The sequence below is a fragment of the Nycticebus coucang genome, chromosome 7 (genome assembly GCF_027406575.1).
Source record: "Nycticebus coucang isolate mNycCou1 chromosome 7, mNycCou1.pri, whole genome shotgun sequence".
Taxonomy (NCBI): domain Eukaryota; kingdom Metazoa; phylum Chordata; class Mammalia; order Primates; family Lorisidae; genus Nycticebus; species Nycticebus coucang.
In genome coordinates, this window is record NC_069786.1 from 83675323 (window position 1) to 83691241 (window position 15919).

Here is a 15919-nt window from a genome sequence, read left to right on the forward strand (position 1 = left end):
AAGGATATAGGAAATCGATTGAACAAGCTATTATATGGCTGTATAATGGGGCACTCCACAGTAATGAAAATCATAACTATGTGTCTACCTTTATTGGCAGAGAGTTGGGGGAAAACATACATGTGTTTATGTATAGTAAAATTGTAATGTTAACTTAAATAGTGACTTACAGCATCTATTTATCATATAAAAGGATATACATATATTCATGAAATGTTTTTAGGCTGGGGTATATTCACCTTTACATATAGCTCTATTTTATGTTCTTTAATGAGTAAGCCTTTATAATTAGAGTAAATATAGTAAAGAGTTAAAAAAGAAACAGAAGGTATCCTGTTGTTAGTCTTGTAGTACACATATTATGTACTTGTTTGCTATTTTTTAAAATTAATTTGAAAATTTTCAGGCCTGTAGACAATTTGAAATGAGAACACAGAGATCAGTATTCCATTCACTTAGCTTCGCTCACTGCTGCTGACACTGACACTTTACTCTTACATACTTCAGCATATTATCTCCTAAAAATCAGGACATTTCCTTTCTATAACCACAATATGATCACCATGCATTGGAAATGCATCATTATTATGATACTTTTATGTAATGTACAGTCCATATTTCAAATTTCCACAATCACCCTAATAAAGTTCTTTGTAACTTTAAAAAAAAATACGTTCCGACACAAGATTCAGTCAAGGACCTCATCTTCCATTGCTGTTTCTCTTGCTCTCTTTAAGTCTTGAGTGACTTCCTGTCTTTCATGATAGTGACATTTTTGAGGAATCTATCCAGGTACCTTGTGGGCAGGAGTATTTGTGTTGGCAAGAATGTAGTGATGTTGGATCTATCCCATGGCATCTGCTTGTTTTGACACAAACTATGGGCATAATTTTAGACTGTGGGCATAATTTTCTCAATAATGGGGCTAATAAAAATAAACGTTTGAAAGTAGCATGCTAGATTTCTTTTTTTCCACTGGCCGAATCATGTCTCCTCAGATCTCACTCTTAAAATGTCATTGACAGACATCCTATTTTTGTCTTTTACTACCAGTGTTTCATAGCCTTTAATTTTCATATCTTTATGCCACAGAAAGAACTGTTGAGAATATGGTTAAATCATCGTAAATATTTGCTTTATAGTTAATTATCAACAGTTTAGCTACTAGAACATTTCATTTACAATTGTTTTTTCACACCTGCAGTATGATAATTGATGAGGTTAATAGCAACCCTGAGACCCTTCTAAGTCATCATGTGTTTCTGTTTTTCTGATTAGTTGAAAGTCTCTCATGTAATGTGAGGACATAGTAGTATTTGATTAGCGAGTCTAATATTTGGTTAGTCAGAGGTATAGTGTTTCTTAACCTGGCTGGATAGAAATGAACTTTGTTATGCTAAGAACAGTATATTTGGTTTCTTACTCCTTACAATATATTTTTTAGGCAATAGAGATTATGCCAAGGATGATCCATTGGAGTTTAAGTCCCACCAGTGGTTTGGAGCATCTGTGAGGTCAAAACAGGATAAAATTTTGGTAAGTCTTTTGTATATTTACTTACAGGTGAGTTTAGTCAATTTATGTGGAAATGCAAGAAGTTTTATGTTTTCAAGCTGACAGTAAAGTTCAAGGGTGCAGGGCATAATGAAATAAGATAGCTCTGATCAAAGGCCACCTCATCTCAGATGATCATCTCTCTTATCCTTTTCAGACAGGGCTTCTTGCTTTTCACTTTCATTCCTGTACTGTTCATTTTTCCTGCCCTTCTTGATAGTTCCTATCAGTTTATTTCCATCCAGTCAAATTTAAGCATAGTATGTTTTTGATTATCAAATGCTTCAGTACTGCCGCTCTTTAAAAGTATAGGTGACAGCTAACAGCTGTTGTCCCCGTACCTCTTCCACTGCCCTACCCCTCTGCTTCTCTTCTCAAACACTTTTTGAAAATGTTTTCTGTAGTAACCATCTCTACTTTTTCACTTTTCCTTCTCTTTTCAGCCACTCCAATCAGGAATATGTAGGCAAGGCCAAGGTCACTGTGGACTTGCAGGTTGCTAACATTTGCGGGTGTATATCTGCTTATGTATGTGCATGTATGTGTGATACGTATCCATGAATCCATGATGTTTTATTTTATCCATTGGTAAAAAAATTTTTTTTTGTAGAAACAGAGTTTCACTGTACTGCCCTTGGGTAGAGTACCATGACGTCACACGGCTCACAGCAACCTCTAACTCTTGGGCTTACGTGATTCTCTTGCCTCTGCCTCCCGAGCAGCTGGGACTACAGGCGCCCGCCACAACGCCCGGCTATTTTTTTGTTGCAGTTTGGCCGGGCCTGGGTTTGAACCTGCCACCCTCAGCATATGGGGCCGGCGCCCTACTCACTGAGCCACAGGCGCTGCCCCCATTGGTAAAAATTTTATCTTTCTTGCCCTCTGAGCATCATTCGAAGTAGCCACTCACCCCCCTCCCCCTTTTTAAAAATAGTACTTTTCTTCCCTCGGTCTCTCTGATGCTGTGCTTTCCTGGTTTTTCTTCTATCTTGCTGGCTGTTCCTTTGCCGCATTCTTTAATGGCTTTTCTTCTCATTTTCTGAGTATTATGGTATCCTTGAACTCTATTCTGGGCCCCTTTGTTTTCTCTAACTACATCTTTTACCTAGGTGTTCCCATGGGCTGTAAGTAAAATCTGTAGGTCATAATTTCCAAATCTATACCTCTAGCTCTTAATTCTCCCTAGATCCTTAAATGCATGTTTCTAAACTACCAATTTGACATTTCCATTTGGATAGCTAATATATTATTCAAAATGAACATGGCCAGAAGAGAACTCTTATTGCCTTCTTTCAAAGAACAAAAACCAAAAAATAACTCTTGTCGTACAAATCTTCCTCAATTTTTTAGGAAGCATGGCTCTCCACCCTATTATGAGTCCTGTCAATTCTGCGTCCAAAACACATCCTACATCTATCTATAGAGCTCCATCGCCACTATTTCCACCCTACACCAAGCCACCATCATTACTCACAGGGGCCCAGGCCATGGTTCTTCTCATCTCTCTGCTTACTCTCTTGCTCCATCTATAATCTGTTCTCTGTGGAGGGACCAGAGAGAACCCCAGAATGTTTTATCTTTTTGATTAAAATAGTTACATCACTCTCCATCATTCTTTAAATCAGAAGCTCATCCTAGCATATAAGCATGTCCGTGGTCAGGTAGCTGGCAATCTGGTACCTTCTCACTCCATCTCACCTGCTTCAGCCACGGCAGACTCTTCCACAGGCCAAATCATTTCAGTTGGCACCTTACTGTCTGTGTGCCCTTTGCTTGTATCTGTTGTCTTTGTTGATTTTCACTTAGCTTTTGGCTTTCATTTTATTTCCCCAGAGAGGCCTTTCCTATTTTAATTGCTTATCAATACATAGTATTTATTTTTCCTTTTTTCCCCATCTGATCATGAGGTACTGTGTAAGGCAGGCTTGGTTTAGGAGGTGAAGCGTCTGCAGGTCTGTGAAGGATGTGTTACGTTTTAGCACTTGAAAGTGAAGAGTGGGGTTGAGAGTGGTGGTATTCTAGGCAGAAAAAGGTACAACCAAGCAGAAGTAAGCAAAAGGAGCAAATTATCCCCTCCAGAGCATAAAGTGAGGGTAAGGAAGTAGCAAGATTACCTATCTTCAGATTTTTAAGGATTGATACAAAATAGCCCAGTGTTGATGTCTGCAGTGCTTATGTTGGCTCTTTGCTTCAAAAACTATAACAGAAAATCCTTTGAGCTTTTTTCTAGTAAATTAAATTGTTACCTATTTGGTACATTGCTATGCTTTTAAACATCGGTTATTCTACTTGTACATGGTATGAAAATCCAGAACTGTGAAAACAAAAAGGTAACAGTTTATTTGTAAAGTAAATAAAATAAGCACTGCAAAGTCTTTTACTTGTTTCTTAATAATTTGCTGTATTAGGAGTATATCCTATCTGGACGAATATTATTTAGCTCAAAAGTTGATTCATTTGTGGCAATCTGATTAGTATATAACATCAAGAAATATGATACTTGACCAGGTGCTGTGGCTCATGTCTGTAATCCTTGCACTCTGGGAGGCCCAAGTGGGAGGATCACTTGAATTCAGGAATTCTAGACCAGCCTGAGCAAGAGTAAGACTGTGGCTCAAAGGAGTAGGGCACCGGCCCCATATGCCGGAGGTGGCAGGTTCAAACCCAGCCCCGGCCAAAAAAAACATAAAAATTAGCCAGGAGTCGTGGTGGGTGCCTATAATCCCGGCTACTTGGCAAGCTGAGTCAGAAGGATTGTTTGAACCCAAGGATTTCAAGTTGCTGTGAGCTAGGCTGAAGCCAAGCACTCTAGCCTGACAACATAGTGAGAGTCTGACTAAAAAAAAAAAAGAAAGAAAAGAAAAAGAAAAGAAATAATATAACTTAAGTAATAATTTTGCTACTTTGAAAAAAAAAATATGTACCCAAAATGTGGCCTTCAGAAGAATGTGAGAAAAATACTTCCTTTAAAATCTTTATCCACTACTATGATAAGATTTTAGGTATAGGATAGGCTTAGTTAATTTTGATTAGCGCTTGGGAATATAGATTCCGTGAAACACTTTTCAGACAATTTTTATGTCATAGACTAAATGTTTGATTTTAGGCCTGTGCTCCCTTGTACCACTGGAGGACTGAGGTGAAACAGGAGAGAGAGCCTGTGGGAACATGCTTTCTTCAAGCTGGAACAAAGACTGTTGAGTATGCTCCGTGCAGATCAAGTACGTATATTAAGTTGTACCAGCTTTTAGGAAGAGAGATGGGAATCCTAGTTTATTAAAAATGTGTGTGCATGTATGTGTGAGAGAGAGAGAGAATATGTAGACATATTGTGACATTGATGAGAGCAAAAATGAAAGCAGTCCTACTAAAAAAAAAGAAGTAATCCTATTCATATAAAGAATTTGCAAATGTGAAGTAAACAGACAACCTTTCTTCCCTAAGAACTCATATGTATATACATCACGTTTGTGAATTACTAGTTATATGATGTACACGCATACAAAATTACTCTTATTCTCATTTGGCAGATGTGGGAACTGAGCAATTTTTTTCAACATTTTATGGAATCAAGGGGTCAAAGGAGGATTTGAACCCAGCCCTATTATTCAAAGGAAACGTTCCCCTGCATTACCAACAACAGAAAATGCTTCCCTTCTTAGTTACTTCTAAATTAGCACATCTTCTCTACATAGAATATATCCTGCTTTCATGAGTATAGGTTTGGATAACCCCTGATATGTACGAGCATGAAGAAACTTCCTAAAAACATGTATTCTAGTGATGATCTGTTGAGTGTCACATAATGAATGGTCTTATTTATTTGCTTTAGGTACAGAGATTATAAAATCACTTTAAACCATATCCCAAATCAAGTCAGCAAGCTGTGGTAGCCTGTGGACTTGATTTTGTAAATAAAGTTTTAGTGGAACACAGCCCTACCCATATACATCTTATGTTTAATGGGAAAGGTGAGTTCTCAGAGTTGAATAGTTGCCACACTGTTTGGCCCCTGAGCCTAAAATATGTACTATATAGTACTCTATGGAAGAAGTTTGCCAAACCCTCATCTAAATAACAAAACTTCAAATCTTAAGAAGGGCTCAGAGGGCCGGCACTTGTGGCTCAAGGAGTAGGAAGCTGGCCCCATATACTGGAGGTGGTGGATTCAAACCTGGCCCTGACCAAAAACTGCAAAAAAAAAGAAGGGCTCAGAGAACAGCTTCAAAAACAAAAAGACAAAGTGAATGCCTTTCTTCTTAAAAGGCTTGACTTTCAGCAACCTTTGAATAGTGTCTATGTTTTTCGATTCAACCTTTTAAATAGTAAGTTTTCTATAGCCCTTAATTACAAGGGGCAGCCTGTCCAGGAAAAAAAAAAACTCAACTGGGAGTTTGAGAACCTGGGTCATATTCTCACATTCTGCTGACAGCCTCTTAATAGCTGTGAGTAATTCACTTAACCATTCTGGGCCTTTGTTTCATTATTGGTAAAACACTAATTCACATAAAAACTTAAGAAGTACAAATTTATAATTTTGTGTCTTTTTTTTTTTAGACAGAGTCTCACTATGTCACCCTCAGTAGAGTGCTGTGGCATCACAGTTCACAGCAACCTCAAACTCTTGGGCTTAAGTATTCTCTTGCCTCAGCCTACCCAGTAACTGGGACTACAGGCGCCTGCCATGCCTGGCTATTTTTTAATTGCAGTTTGGCCGGGGTCAGGTTTGAACCCACCACCCTCGGTATATGGGGCTGGCGCCCCCCTACTCACTGAGCCACAGACGCCGCCCTGATTTTGTGTCTTTACCACTCTTCAGTAAATTGTGTCACCAACAATTAATTTCACATGTTGATGCTAGTTTTGTAGAGCTATATTGCTAACTTTTTGATCATTTTACTTGTAGTTTTGGGTGTATGTGTTAGGTTGGTTTTGTTTTTAGCATGATCTATGTGGACACCCTGGACAAGGAATTTCATTGTTTCACCAAGTTACCTTATTAATCATTACATTTGCTTGGGCTTTTTATAACTGCATCTGTGACCATTTTCAGTATTATGCAGTAGGCTGCACATTCTCCTTCTCTAATACTGCCCAAGCCACAAATCATAGGATGTAACTGCACGGTCACTGCATGGTCAGACAGAATCTTTCATGCCTCTGTCTATTTGCTGATGATAATATTATTTGAACATGTACTTTCTCAGTTATGATGTCTAGCTGGCTTTCCCTTCCCTTTTTACTTAGGGAATGATAAATACATTGCTGATTTGAGATTAATGTAGTGAAATGGTACGGCCATACATGGATTCAGGTCTGTACTCTCTTTGTAGCTGGTTGACCATGTCAAGTTACTTAAATTCCCTAAGTGTGAATTTCCAGTACAAATTGTGAATAATAATAATATCTCTCATAGGAGTGCTATAAAGACTTAAAAAAGTAATGCCACTAGGCTTAGTGGTTCATGCCCATGATCTCGGCACTTTAGGAGGCAGAGGTGGGACAACTGCTTGAGGCCAAGAGTTTGAGACCAACATAGAAAGACCCTGTCAATGAAAATTAACCAATTAATTACTTAAAAAGATAATGTCACATAAAATAAAAAAATACCCAGGTGTGGTGGTATGTGCCTGTAGTGCTAGCTACTGGAGAGGCAGAGGCAGGAGGATTGCTGAGCCCAGGAGTTCAAGGCTGCAGCGAGGTATGATTATGCCACTGTACTCTAGCCTGGGTGAGAGAATGAGGCTCTGTTTGTAACCGTAAATAACCTGGCTCACAGTAAGGCTTCATAAATACTAGCTGATGTTACTGTCAGAATCAATTATACTACTATTTATAATATCATTGCCGGACTTAACAGATGAGAGAAGTATTAATCATCTATAGAAATAAATGTCATAGCCATCATTGGATTAGGTTATATTCAACACGACAGTCTTTAAATTGGCAAAAACACTCAGTTTAATATGTACCTGTTAAGCACATGTTAAAGGATAGTCTTTTTTTTTTTGAGACAGAGTCCCACGTTTTTGCCCTCGGCAGAGCACCATGACATCACAGCTCACCGCCACCTCAAACTCTTGGGCTCAAGTTATTCTCTTGCCTCAACCTTCCAAGTAACTGGGACTACAAGTGCCTGCCAAAACACCTGGCTATTTTTTTAGAGATGAGGTCTCACTCTGGCTCAAGCTGGTCTTGAACTTATGAGCTCAGGCGATCCACCCACCCTGGCCTCCTAGAGTGCTATTACAGGCGTGACCCACTGCATGCACCCAGCTGGACAGTCATATTTTTTAGCTGGATGTCGGGAATCCAAATAAAGTAGGTAATTATACAGCTAATCAAAAAAAGACATCTGAAAAAATAGCCTGAAACAGTTCCCCAGATGCAGCCTGAATAAGGAAAATAAAGGGCTGTTTGAGGTTAGAGCAGAATTCTTTCGTATGATTCACTAGATGCTGGAAACCCCAGTCCCACATTTTCCCATTCCCTCTTGGTTAGAAAAATTTACATTGGTATAACATCATGCTGTTGAGGCTATTTTCTAAAAGAAAAAACTTTAAAAAAAATTTAGATATTAACTGGATAATCTTGGGGTAGTTTCCAGGTTTTAAAAATGTGTTGAAAATTTTTGATGGGATTATTTGATAAAAATTTCTGGAAGTTTTTCCTTATGGCTGAAAATAAGTATTTTTGGTTTCTGTATTTGGATGGAAAATATAGTAGTAATAAAACTTTTTATATATTTCTAACACTTCTTACAAGAATTCTTTCTTAACTGAGGGGTAGTGTTTTTCATTCTTCCTTGTTATTCTCAAAATAAAATAAGGGGAGAGTCTTGATTCATTCATACTTATGTTCTAGGTACAGTATTGCTTATAATTAAAGTTTTTTTAGATTAATTGGTTAATTGTTCAGAATAAGTCCCTTTTTGTGAGACCTGTAAAGAAAAGAGGGTTAACTTTAAAAGAGCAAAACTATTGAGTCTACTAGCATTGAAAAATACTCTTAAAAAGATGTTCAATTTAATTAGACCCCAGTACTAAGTGTGTTGTGAGGATAGTTTCATATTTTGTTCTTCACAGAACGTTAAGTTCTGGCCTTGGCATTTCTTGAAATTCTTAAATATATTATTTATAGTTTTTAATTTTTGTTGCCTATAAAAATGTATGTATCTCTTTGCTATTAATTGTTATAGTGAAGTTGATATCAGATGATAGAGAGAAAGGAATGACAGATCGGAGTTTGTAAACTGCAGGGCATAACTCAGTAATGTTTTACAAAATCAGTATCGTGGGTCATAACTGGTAAGTTTTTAAAAAAGGAGATTTAAAATATCAGAATGTATTGTATACAGTAATAGTAATATTATTTTGCAAAATTTTGTCTAAGTTATATTACACATAACACACAATATGTGTTTTCAGTTATAGTCTTGTGGGTTGTGGCCCCCCCCAAAAAAGTTGAAAGCTGCCATTTCAGTTTGTCTTTTTGTTTCCTGGAGTCGGGTCCAGGTACTTTGATCCCTCTGTTTTCCATCTGAGGAAATGATGCTGGTAACACGCATACTACCTTTTTTAGAATGTGCTAATAATGAAGCACCTGATTTATCCTTTTGAGAAATCAGTACATTGTTAAGATTATAGTGATATCAGGTTTTCTCATGTTTTATTTTGTGTTATTTATTTATTTATTTGTTTTTGGTTTTGTGTATGTTTCCAATCTTTTTATTTTAGAAAATATTGATGCTGATGGACAGGGATTTTGTCAAGGAGGATTCAGCATTGATTTTACTAAAGTAAGTTCTCATTTAAGATTGAATGAGATTCAGATCATTCTTATTGACTAAAGTACAGTTAAAAGTAAAGTGATCTATTTCAGCTACTTTATAATTATTGTTTAATGAAAACAGCTAATAAAATAACCCATTCAACGTGACATGCTTTGTCTTATATTCCCTCCCTACTAAACATTACTTACTTGAACTAGGGAAACACCACGCTGGGAGGGGGGAGAAGTAGAGAGTCTCCTTAGTAAATGGTAGGTAAATATGACGACTTAGTATTAAATTTCAAGTTACATGAACTTATAGAATATTATAGTTTCTATTTTCAACTAAAATTGTTTTTTTCACCAAAGCTGTCAGTGGGAGCTTTTATTACTGAATAGAGTTTAGTTTCACAAATTCAGAGAAACATGCTTATTTGCCTATTTTGCCCATTTTTTTTTTTTAAGAAAAAAACTGTATTAAAATTGGAATGCTCAAGTCAACATTTGGCTTCTGCAGTTACAAGAGATACATGATATAATATGCAAGATAACAGACGTTATTGGTATATATTGAATATCACAATTTTAATACTGTTTTTCCTCTCTTAAAATGTGTATACGTTTTTTTTTTGTTTTTGTTTTCGTTTTATTGTTGGGGATTCATTGAGGGTACAATAAGCCAGGTTACACTGATTGTAATTGTTAGGTAAAGTCCCTCTTGCAATCATGTTTTTTTTGCCCATTTTTTTCATTTATATTTTCAAAGGTAAATTTTCTTAAGTACTTTTCTTTTATATATTATTTACTTATTTTTTAGTGGGATATATGAACATTTTGAATATCCAATTTTGAGAAAATTAATTCCTTCTAGAGAAGGAAAATAATGTTATTTGTTTAACAGTAGAATTTCCTTAGAAAATTTAATATGACTTTCTTAGAAATGTGAACAAAGAGGAGTGTCTTAAATTCATAAAAATAACTGAAACTAAAAATCATATGATACAGAAAAATTAATTAACATTTTATTTTTCAAAAATTTGTGTTTTACCTTTATTTTTGCTAGGCTAGGTACTGATAATTATATTTAACTCTCTTTTCCAGGCAGTTGATTTTTTTTTTTTTTTTTGTAGAGACAGAGTCTCACTTTATGGCCCTGGGTAGAGTGCCATGGCATCACACAGCTCACAGCAACCTCCAACTCCTGGGCTGAAGCGATTCTCTTGCCTCAGCCTCCCGAGTAGCTGGGACTACAGGCGCCCGCCACAATGCCCGGCTATTTTTTTTTGGTTGCAGTTTGGCCGGGGCCGGGTTTGAACCTGCCACCCTCGGTATATGGGGCCGGCACCTTACCCACTGAGCCACAGGTGCCGCCCAGGCAGTTGATTTTTAATACACTTAATTTCTTATTACGTTACTCATAATTCAAAAGTTAAGGAAGCCAAACAAAGAGAAATAAAGTATATTAATAAATATTTGGTTTAAACTTGCATGATAAATTTCCAGATAGGTGCTTTTGTTTTGTTTTCAGAAAAATGTGTGTATATATTTTCTATACTTATGCCTATATAACTGTAATCCTAGAAGTAATCTCAGGTTGTGAATGTCATTGCTGAATTTGCTGTTGATTTTCTTAAACCCATTTCAGGAAAAATGATGTCATTTTGAGGCAGACAACTTAGAAGGATTTTTTTTTAACCTATATAGCTAAGGCAGGAGATTATGAGAGCTTTAAAGTTCTGTATGTGTATTTAGAGGAGAAAAATTTTTTTTTTCTGACCTCCAGCAAGAAGGAATTTTCAAAGTACTGTGCTGAAACTCAAAATACTCTGAATTTATTTATTTTTTATTTATTTTGAGACAGTGTCTCCTGTGTCACCCTCAGTAGAGTGCTGTAGCATCCCAGCTCACAGCAACCTCAAACTCTTGGGCTTAAGCGATTCTCTTGCCTCAGCCTCCCAAGTAGCTGGGACTACAGGTGCCTGCCACAACACCCGGATATTTTTTGGTTGTAATTGTCACTGTTGTTTGGCAGTCCTGGGCCGGGTTCGAACCTGCCAGCTTTGGTGTATGTGGATGGTGCCCTAGCCACTTGAGCTACTTGCGCCGAGCCCATAATTTAGATATGTATAATATACCCTGAAAATTTTACTTTCTAACTTAAGTCCTATTTAGATCTGTAAGACACTAAAAATAGTTTTATTTCAGCAGGAAATTCTTCAGTGATTATTAGAAAGAAAATTTGTTTATATAGTTACGAATCTAATATACAAAATTTGAGAAGCGTTTTTTTAATTATAGTTCAATAATATTTTGCACTAATACCTTATTCCAAATGTGTGAAGCAGGAAAGATCCACAGGAACAAAAAGTATGTTTTTCTATTGTCATATATTAGATGAATATATTATAACTTTAAAAAAAATTTTATTTTAGAGAAGGTACAATGGAGACCTCCAATAATGGTAATATTGAAACTGAACTAGGTGAATTTGAGATTTATAATTTTTTTTTGCTTTAACATATATGTATATATATCTCTAGTATTTAGACATGTATATAGTGTGTGTTTATATATCATGCATATATATATCTAGTATATAGACTAGTATATAGTATGATGAGTACATACTATAAATAACATATACACACACGTGTATATGCCCTTTCTGTTCTATTTTTAAAGCTATTTGTTTTTAAGAATATATATTTTTGTTGTTTGGTTCCTTCTAGGCTGATCGAGTACTTCTTGGTGGTCCTGGTAGCTTTTATTGGCAAGGTAGGTTAATAATTTTTAAATTACCCAAAGCTGACAATGTGTTTCTGATTTTGCTTATCATGTGCCTATGACATTTTAAAAATTATTTTAAAGAAAGAAATGGAAAATACAACTTAAGTGTATAAACATTCCATTACAGAGTGTTTTTTAAAAAAGTATAACATATATAATATATATTGAATATATATATATTCCTAATAGAAAATATATTGAACATTTTAAAAGCAAATGCATTAAGTAATTTCAAATTTATTTATATTGTGTGTGATAAATACTTCTCCCTCTCTGTACTTTAGAGACTATGATATAATCATTAGAAAGTACGTGGAACCAATCAACATAGGCAAATTATGATATTCTGAAAGCTCAGCATTGTAAAAGTATTTTGAAGTTGTTCATTGGAATATTTGAATGATTATTTTCTCATTAATCTCTGACATCAAGAATGATCTCTTTACATAGTTTGGTTTTTTTAAAGATAGAGGACCTTATTAAGTTTTTTTTAAAAAAATTATTAAACTGGCATTGATGTAAAGATGCAATACTGTGTTGTTTAGTCATTCTGGGAGGCTTTAGTTACCATGTGAACAACTGTACAACAGATCATTATTCCCAACAGTTTGAAAACAGGTAACTAAAAAATGTTTGTTTCATTTATCATTAGAGATACACAATTACTTATTTCATTAATATATGAATGTTTAGTTTTTGCTAAAAAGCGTTATTTACAAGATGAACTCTTGTTTATTTAGCATTATGATGTTCAAGCATACTTGTAAGAATGGGAAAACCTATGACTATATTAATTTGATGGCATTGTTTAGTTTCAAACCTTACTTCTTTATCCTATCGTATGCTTCCTTTACTTCCTCCTCTGCAGAAAAATTCATACTTGCTTTTGCTTTATATGGAAGGAAACTAGAGAAATATATTTGTTGAAGGATGGAGGCAGAATAAGAAGGAATGAGAAATATCAGTAAGTGTAAAGTTGAAAGGGAAGGCAAAGGAAGGAATGAAGAAAAGAAAAATCAGTTGTCAAAGATCAGTATGTGGGATGTACTAAAGCTGAAAAGTTTGATTTTCTACAAATTACCTCATTGGGAAATGAAATGACTTAGCAAAATTATAATTGAATTCTACTGTTACAGAATAACAATTCTAAAGTGCATAGCAGAAGCTAGGGGATATAAATTCCTCTAATTATAAAAACATGGATTTACTTATTTTTCTTCTTTTTTGCTGACTATTCCATGGGTAAAGAAGGAGATAGCTTCCTGGGAACTAAAACTGTCAAGAAAGTTAGATTTTGTGATGCTTGGTTAGGACTGCTTATTAACTCTATCTTTTTAATTGACATAGTTAAACGATGTGTTCTTTTAATAACCTGGGTATTAAACAATGTCTGTATGGATTCCTATTTATTATGCTAGGACAGATAGATACTCCTGATATTATATTTATTGACATTTTATTGTAGGTGGTCAACTTGTGTGTAAAATGTAACTAAGACTCAGTAAACTGGCAGAGAACATTTTGTTTTAGTTAAGATTAAAATCAGTAGGTTTCACCTTGGATAAGGAGGTATGTAAGAATGAATTTTTCTATAGATCTCACAATTGTCTTTGTAAGAATGGAGAAAATGGTAATATTGTTGTATTCAAAAAGGATGAGAATTTTCCAGTCCTCTTTGAGTCATGAAATACTTTCAGAATTCCCTTTATGTTTCCAGTACTTTTTAGGCACAGAAGATAAAATAGTATCTCAAAGTGTTTCTGCTCTATAGAGTCGTCCCATTGACTGAACAGATTGGAATAGAACTGAAAACTTGAACTGCTGAGAACTTTTTTCTAAAATAGCAGAAATAAGAAGAAATTATTTTTTCCGTTTTATGGAAGTGACCTTTGATGAATCAGCCAGTCTTTCTTGGGCTGGAGGGCAGCCTCATTTTTGTGACGTCATCTAGATTTCTTCTCTACTTAATAATGTAAAGTTGTGCTCAGAAGTGAACTTATCCATTCACATTGCTTCATGAAGGTGACCAAAGAGCTAGTTTTTAAAAAATCACTTGAACCAATTATTCTCATTGTAGCAGTACCAGTATTGAATTGTTTCTGTAAAATCTTAATTTCAATGAATTTTTTTTGTGAAATAGTCTCTGATTTTATTATTTCATTTATTGAACATTAATTCTCAGTGAGGTAAGACATCCTGTTTTTTAAAATTTTTATTAGCAGCAACTAATTTTAAGTACTAGCTTAAATAGAAACAATCATAAGTTAAAAGAGAATATCAAATTTCAGGTTTAGTATTATCAAATATATTTATTGAAGACTAATAATTACAAACACTGATATCTAATACTATTTTTAATTCATGCAGGAGTCGTCTATTGTCAGCATAAAGTTATCATTAGGAAGTTATATATATATTGTTTTTTGTTGTTTTTGTTTTTTTAAGGTCAGCTCATTTCAGATCAAGTGGCAGAAATTGTATCTAAATACGATCCCAGGGTTTACAGCATCAAGTATAACAACCAATTAGCAACTCGGACTGCACAAGCTATTTTTGATGACAGTTATTTGGGTAAGTAAAACCAAAATATAGACTTATTTTGTGGAGCTGTAGTATATTTACCCTGTATCTTTATATGTTACTTTAAATAGGAATGTCTTTTATGCGAAATAGACTGATTTTTTAAGATGTAAAAAATGTACAATTTCTAATTATTATTTGAGTACTTAGGTTATGTTACAGTTCAGTAATTGAAGAGTAATTATTTATTTATGATAGCAATAATGGCTGACCTTTAAAATGTGTTTACTATGTGCTGGGTACTGGGCTTTACCTGTATTTGCTCATTTAATCTTCATCAGGCTGTGAAAATATATTGTTATTACTTTCATTTTGTAGGCATGAACACTGAAGCACAGAAAGGCAAAATAACTTGCCCAGAGTCACTTGTTTATAACTTGCTTGCTGTTCTGAGATTCAGACCCGGGCAGTCTGACTCTTGAACTTTTATTCATTATTTTAAACTACAGTTTTGGTCTTTAGGATTTATTAATGTTTGTCCTCTCTCTTTACATTTCTCTCTTATTTAATTATTAGAATACGTCATACATGACAGAAATAGTCCTTGCTGACTAAAAGAGTCTTTTGCTTCACTTTGATGAATTGTAGATATTCTCTGTTTTTAACCAACTTCTTTGTAAAGTTAATAAAACAATCATATTTTTTGAATAGAGGGATACTATTTCCATATTTAACTCAAATTTGCTTATAAAATTTATTTATTTCAGGTATATGAATCTGTTACCCCTCGAGGACAAACTTATTACATAATTAAAGGAGTTACTCGAAAAAATTTTTTTTTGAGACAGAGTCTCACTATTTCGCCCTTGGTAGAGTACTGTGGTGTCACAGCTCACAGCAACCACAGACTCTTAGGCTTAAGCGATTCTCTTGCCTCAGCCTCCCAAGTAGCTGGGACTACAGGCACCTGCCACAAAGCCCGGCTATTTTTTTGTTGTACTTGTCATAGTTGTTTAGGTGGCCCAGGCCAGTTTCGAACCCACCAGCCTTGATGCATATGGCTGGCACCGTAAGCACTGGGCTACGGGCCTTGAGCCTACTCGAAAATATTTGTAAGAAAAGGTTATCCAGCAAGTATGCTGAAGGTAGTTGTTCCTTGCCCTAATGGTGTCTTACCTTTGGTTTCCCATTTAGGTTACTCAGTGGCTGTAGGAGATTTCAATGGTGATGGTGTAGATGGTATGAAGTATTTGAACTATTTTTAATCCTTTTTAAAAAATTTAGATTA

At 35.1% G+C, this 15919-nt stretch overlaps 1 protein-coding gene across 3 annotated transcripts in view; it reads left to right on the forward strand.

Moving 5' to 3' along the window:
- Positions 1 to 15919, forward strand: part of ITGAV (integrin subunit alpha V) — a 75645-nt gene that overhangs the window by 22333 nt on the left and 37393 nt on the right. For all 3 annotated transcript variants that reach the window (XM_053597730.1, XM_053597729.1, XM_053597728.1), the window contains exons 3-8: positions 1445 to 1536; positions 4661 to 4775; positions 9291 to 9352; positions 12054 to 12099; positions 14557 to 14682; positions 15826 to 15870. In XM_053597730.1, coding sequence (XP_053453705.1) covers positions 1445 to 1536; positions 4661 to 4775; positions 9291 to 9352; positions 12054 to 12099; positions 14557 to 14682; positions 15826 to 15870 — 486 coding nt within the window. The remainder of the gene's footprint in view (positions 1 to 1444; positions 1537 to 4660; positions 4776 to 9290; positions 9353 to 12053; positions 12100 to 14556; positions 14683 to 15825; positions 15871 to 15919) is intronic.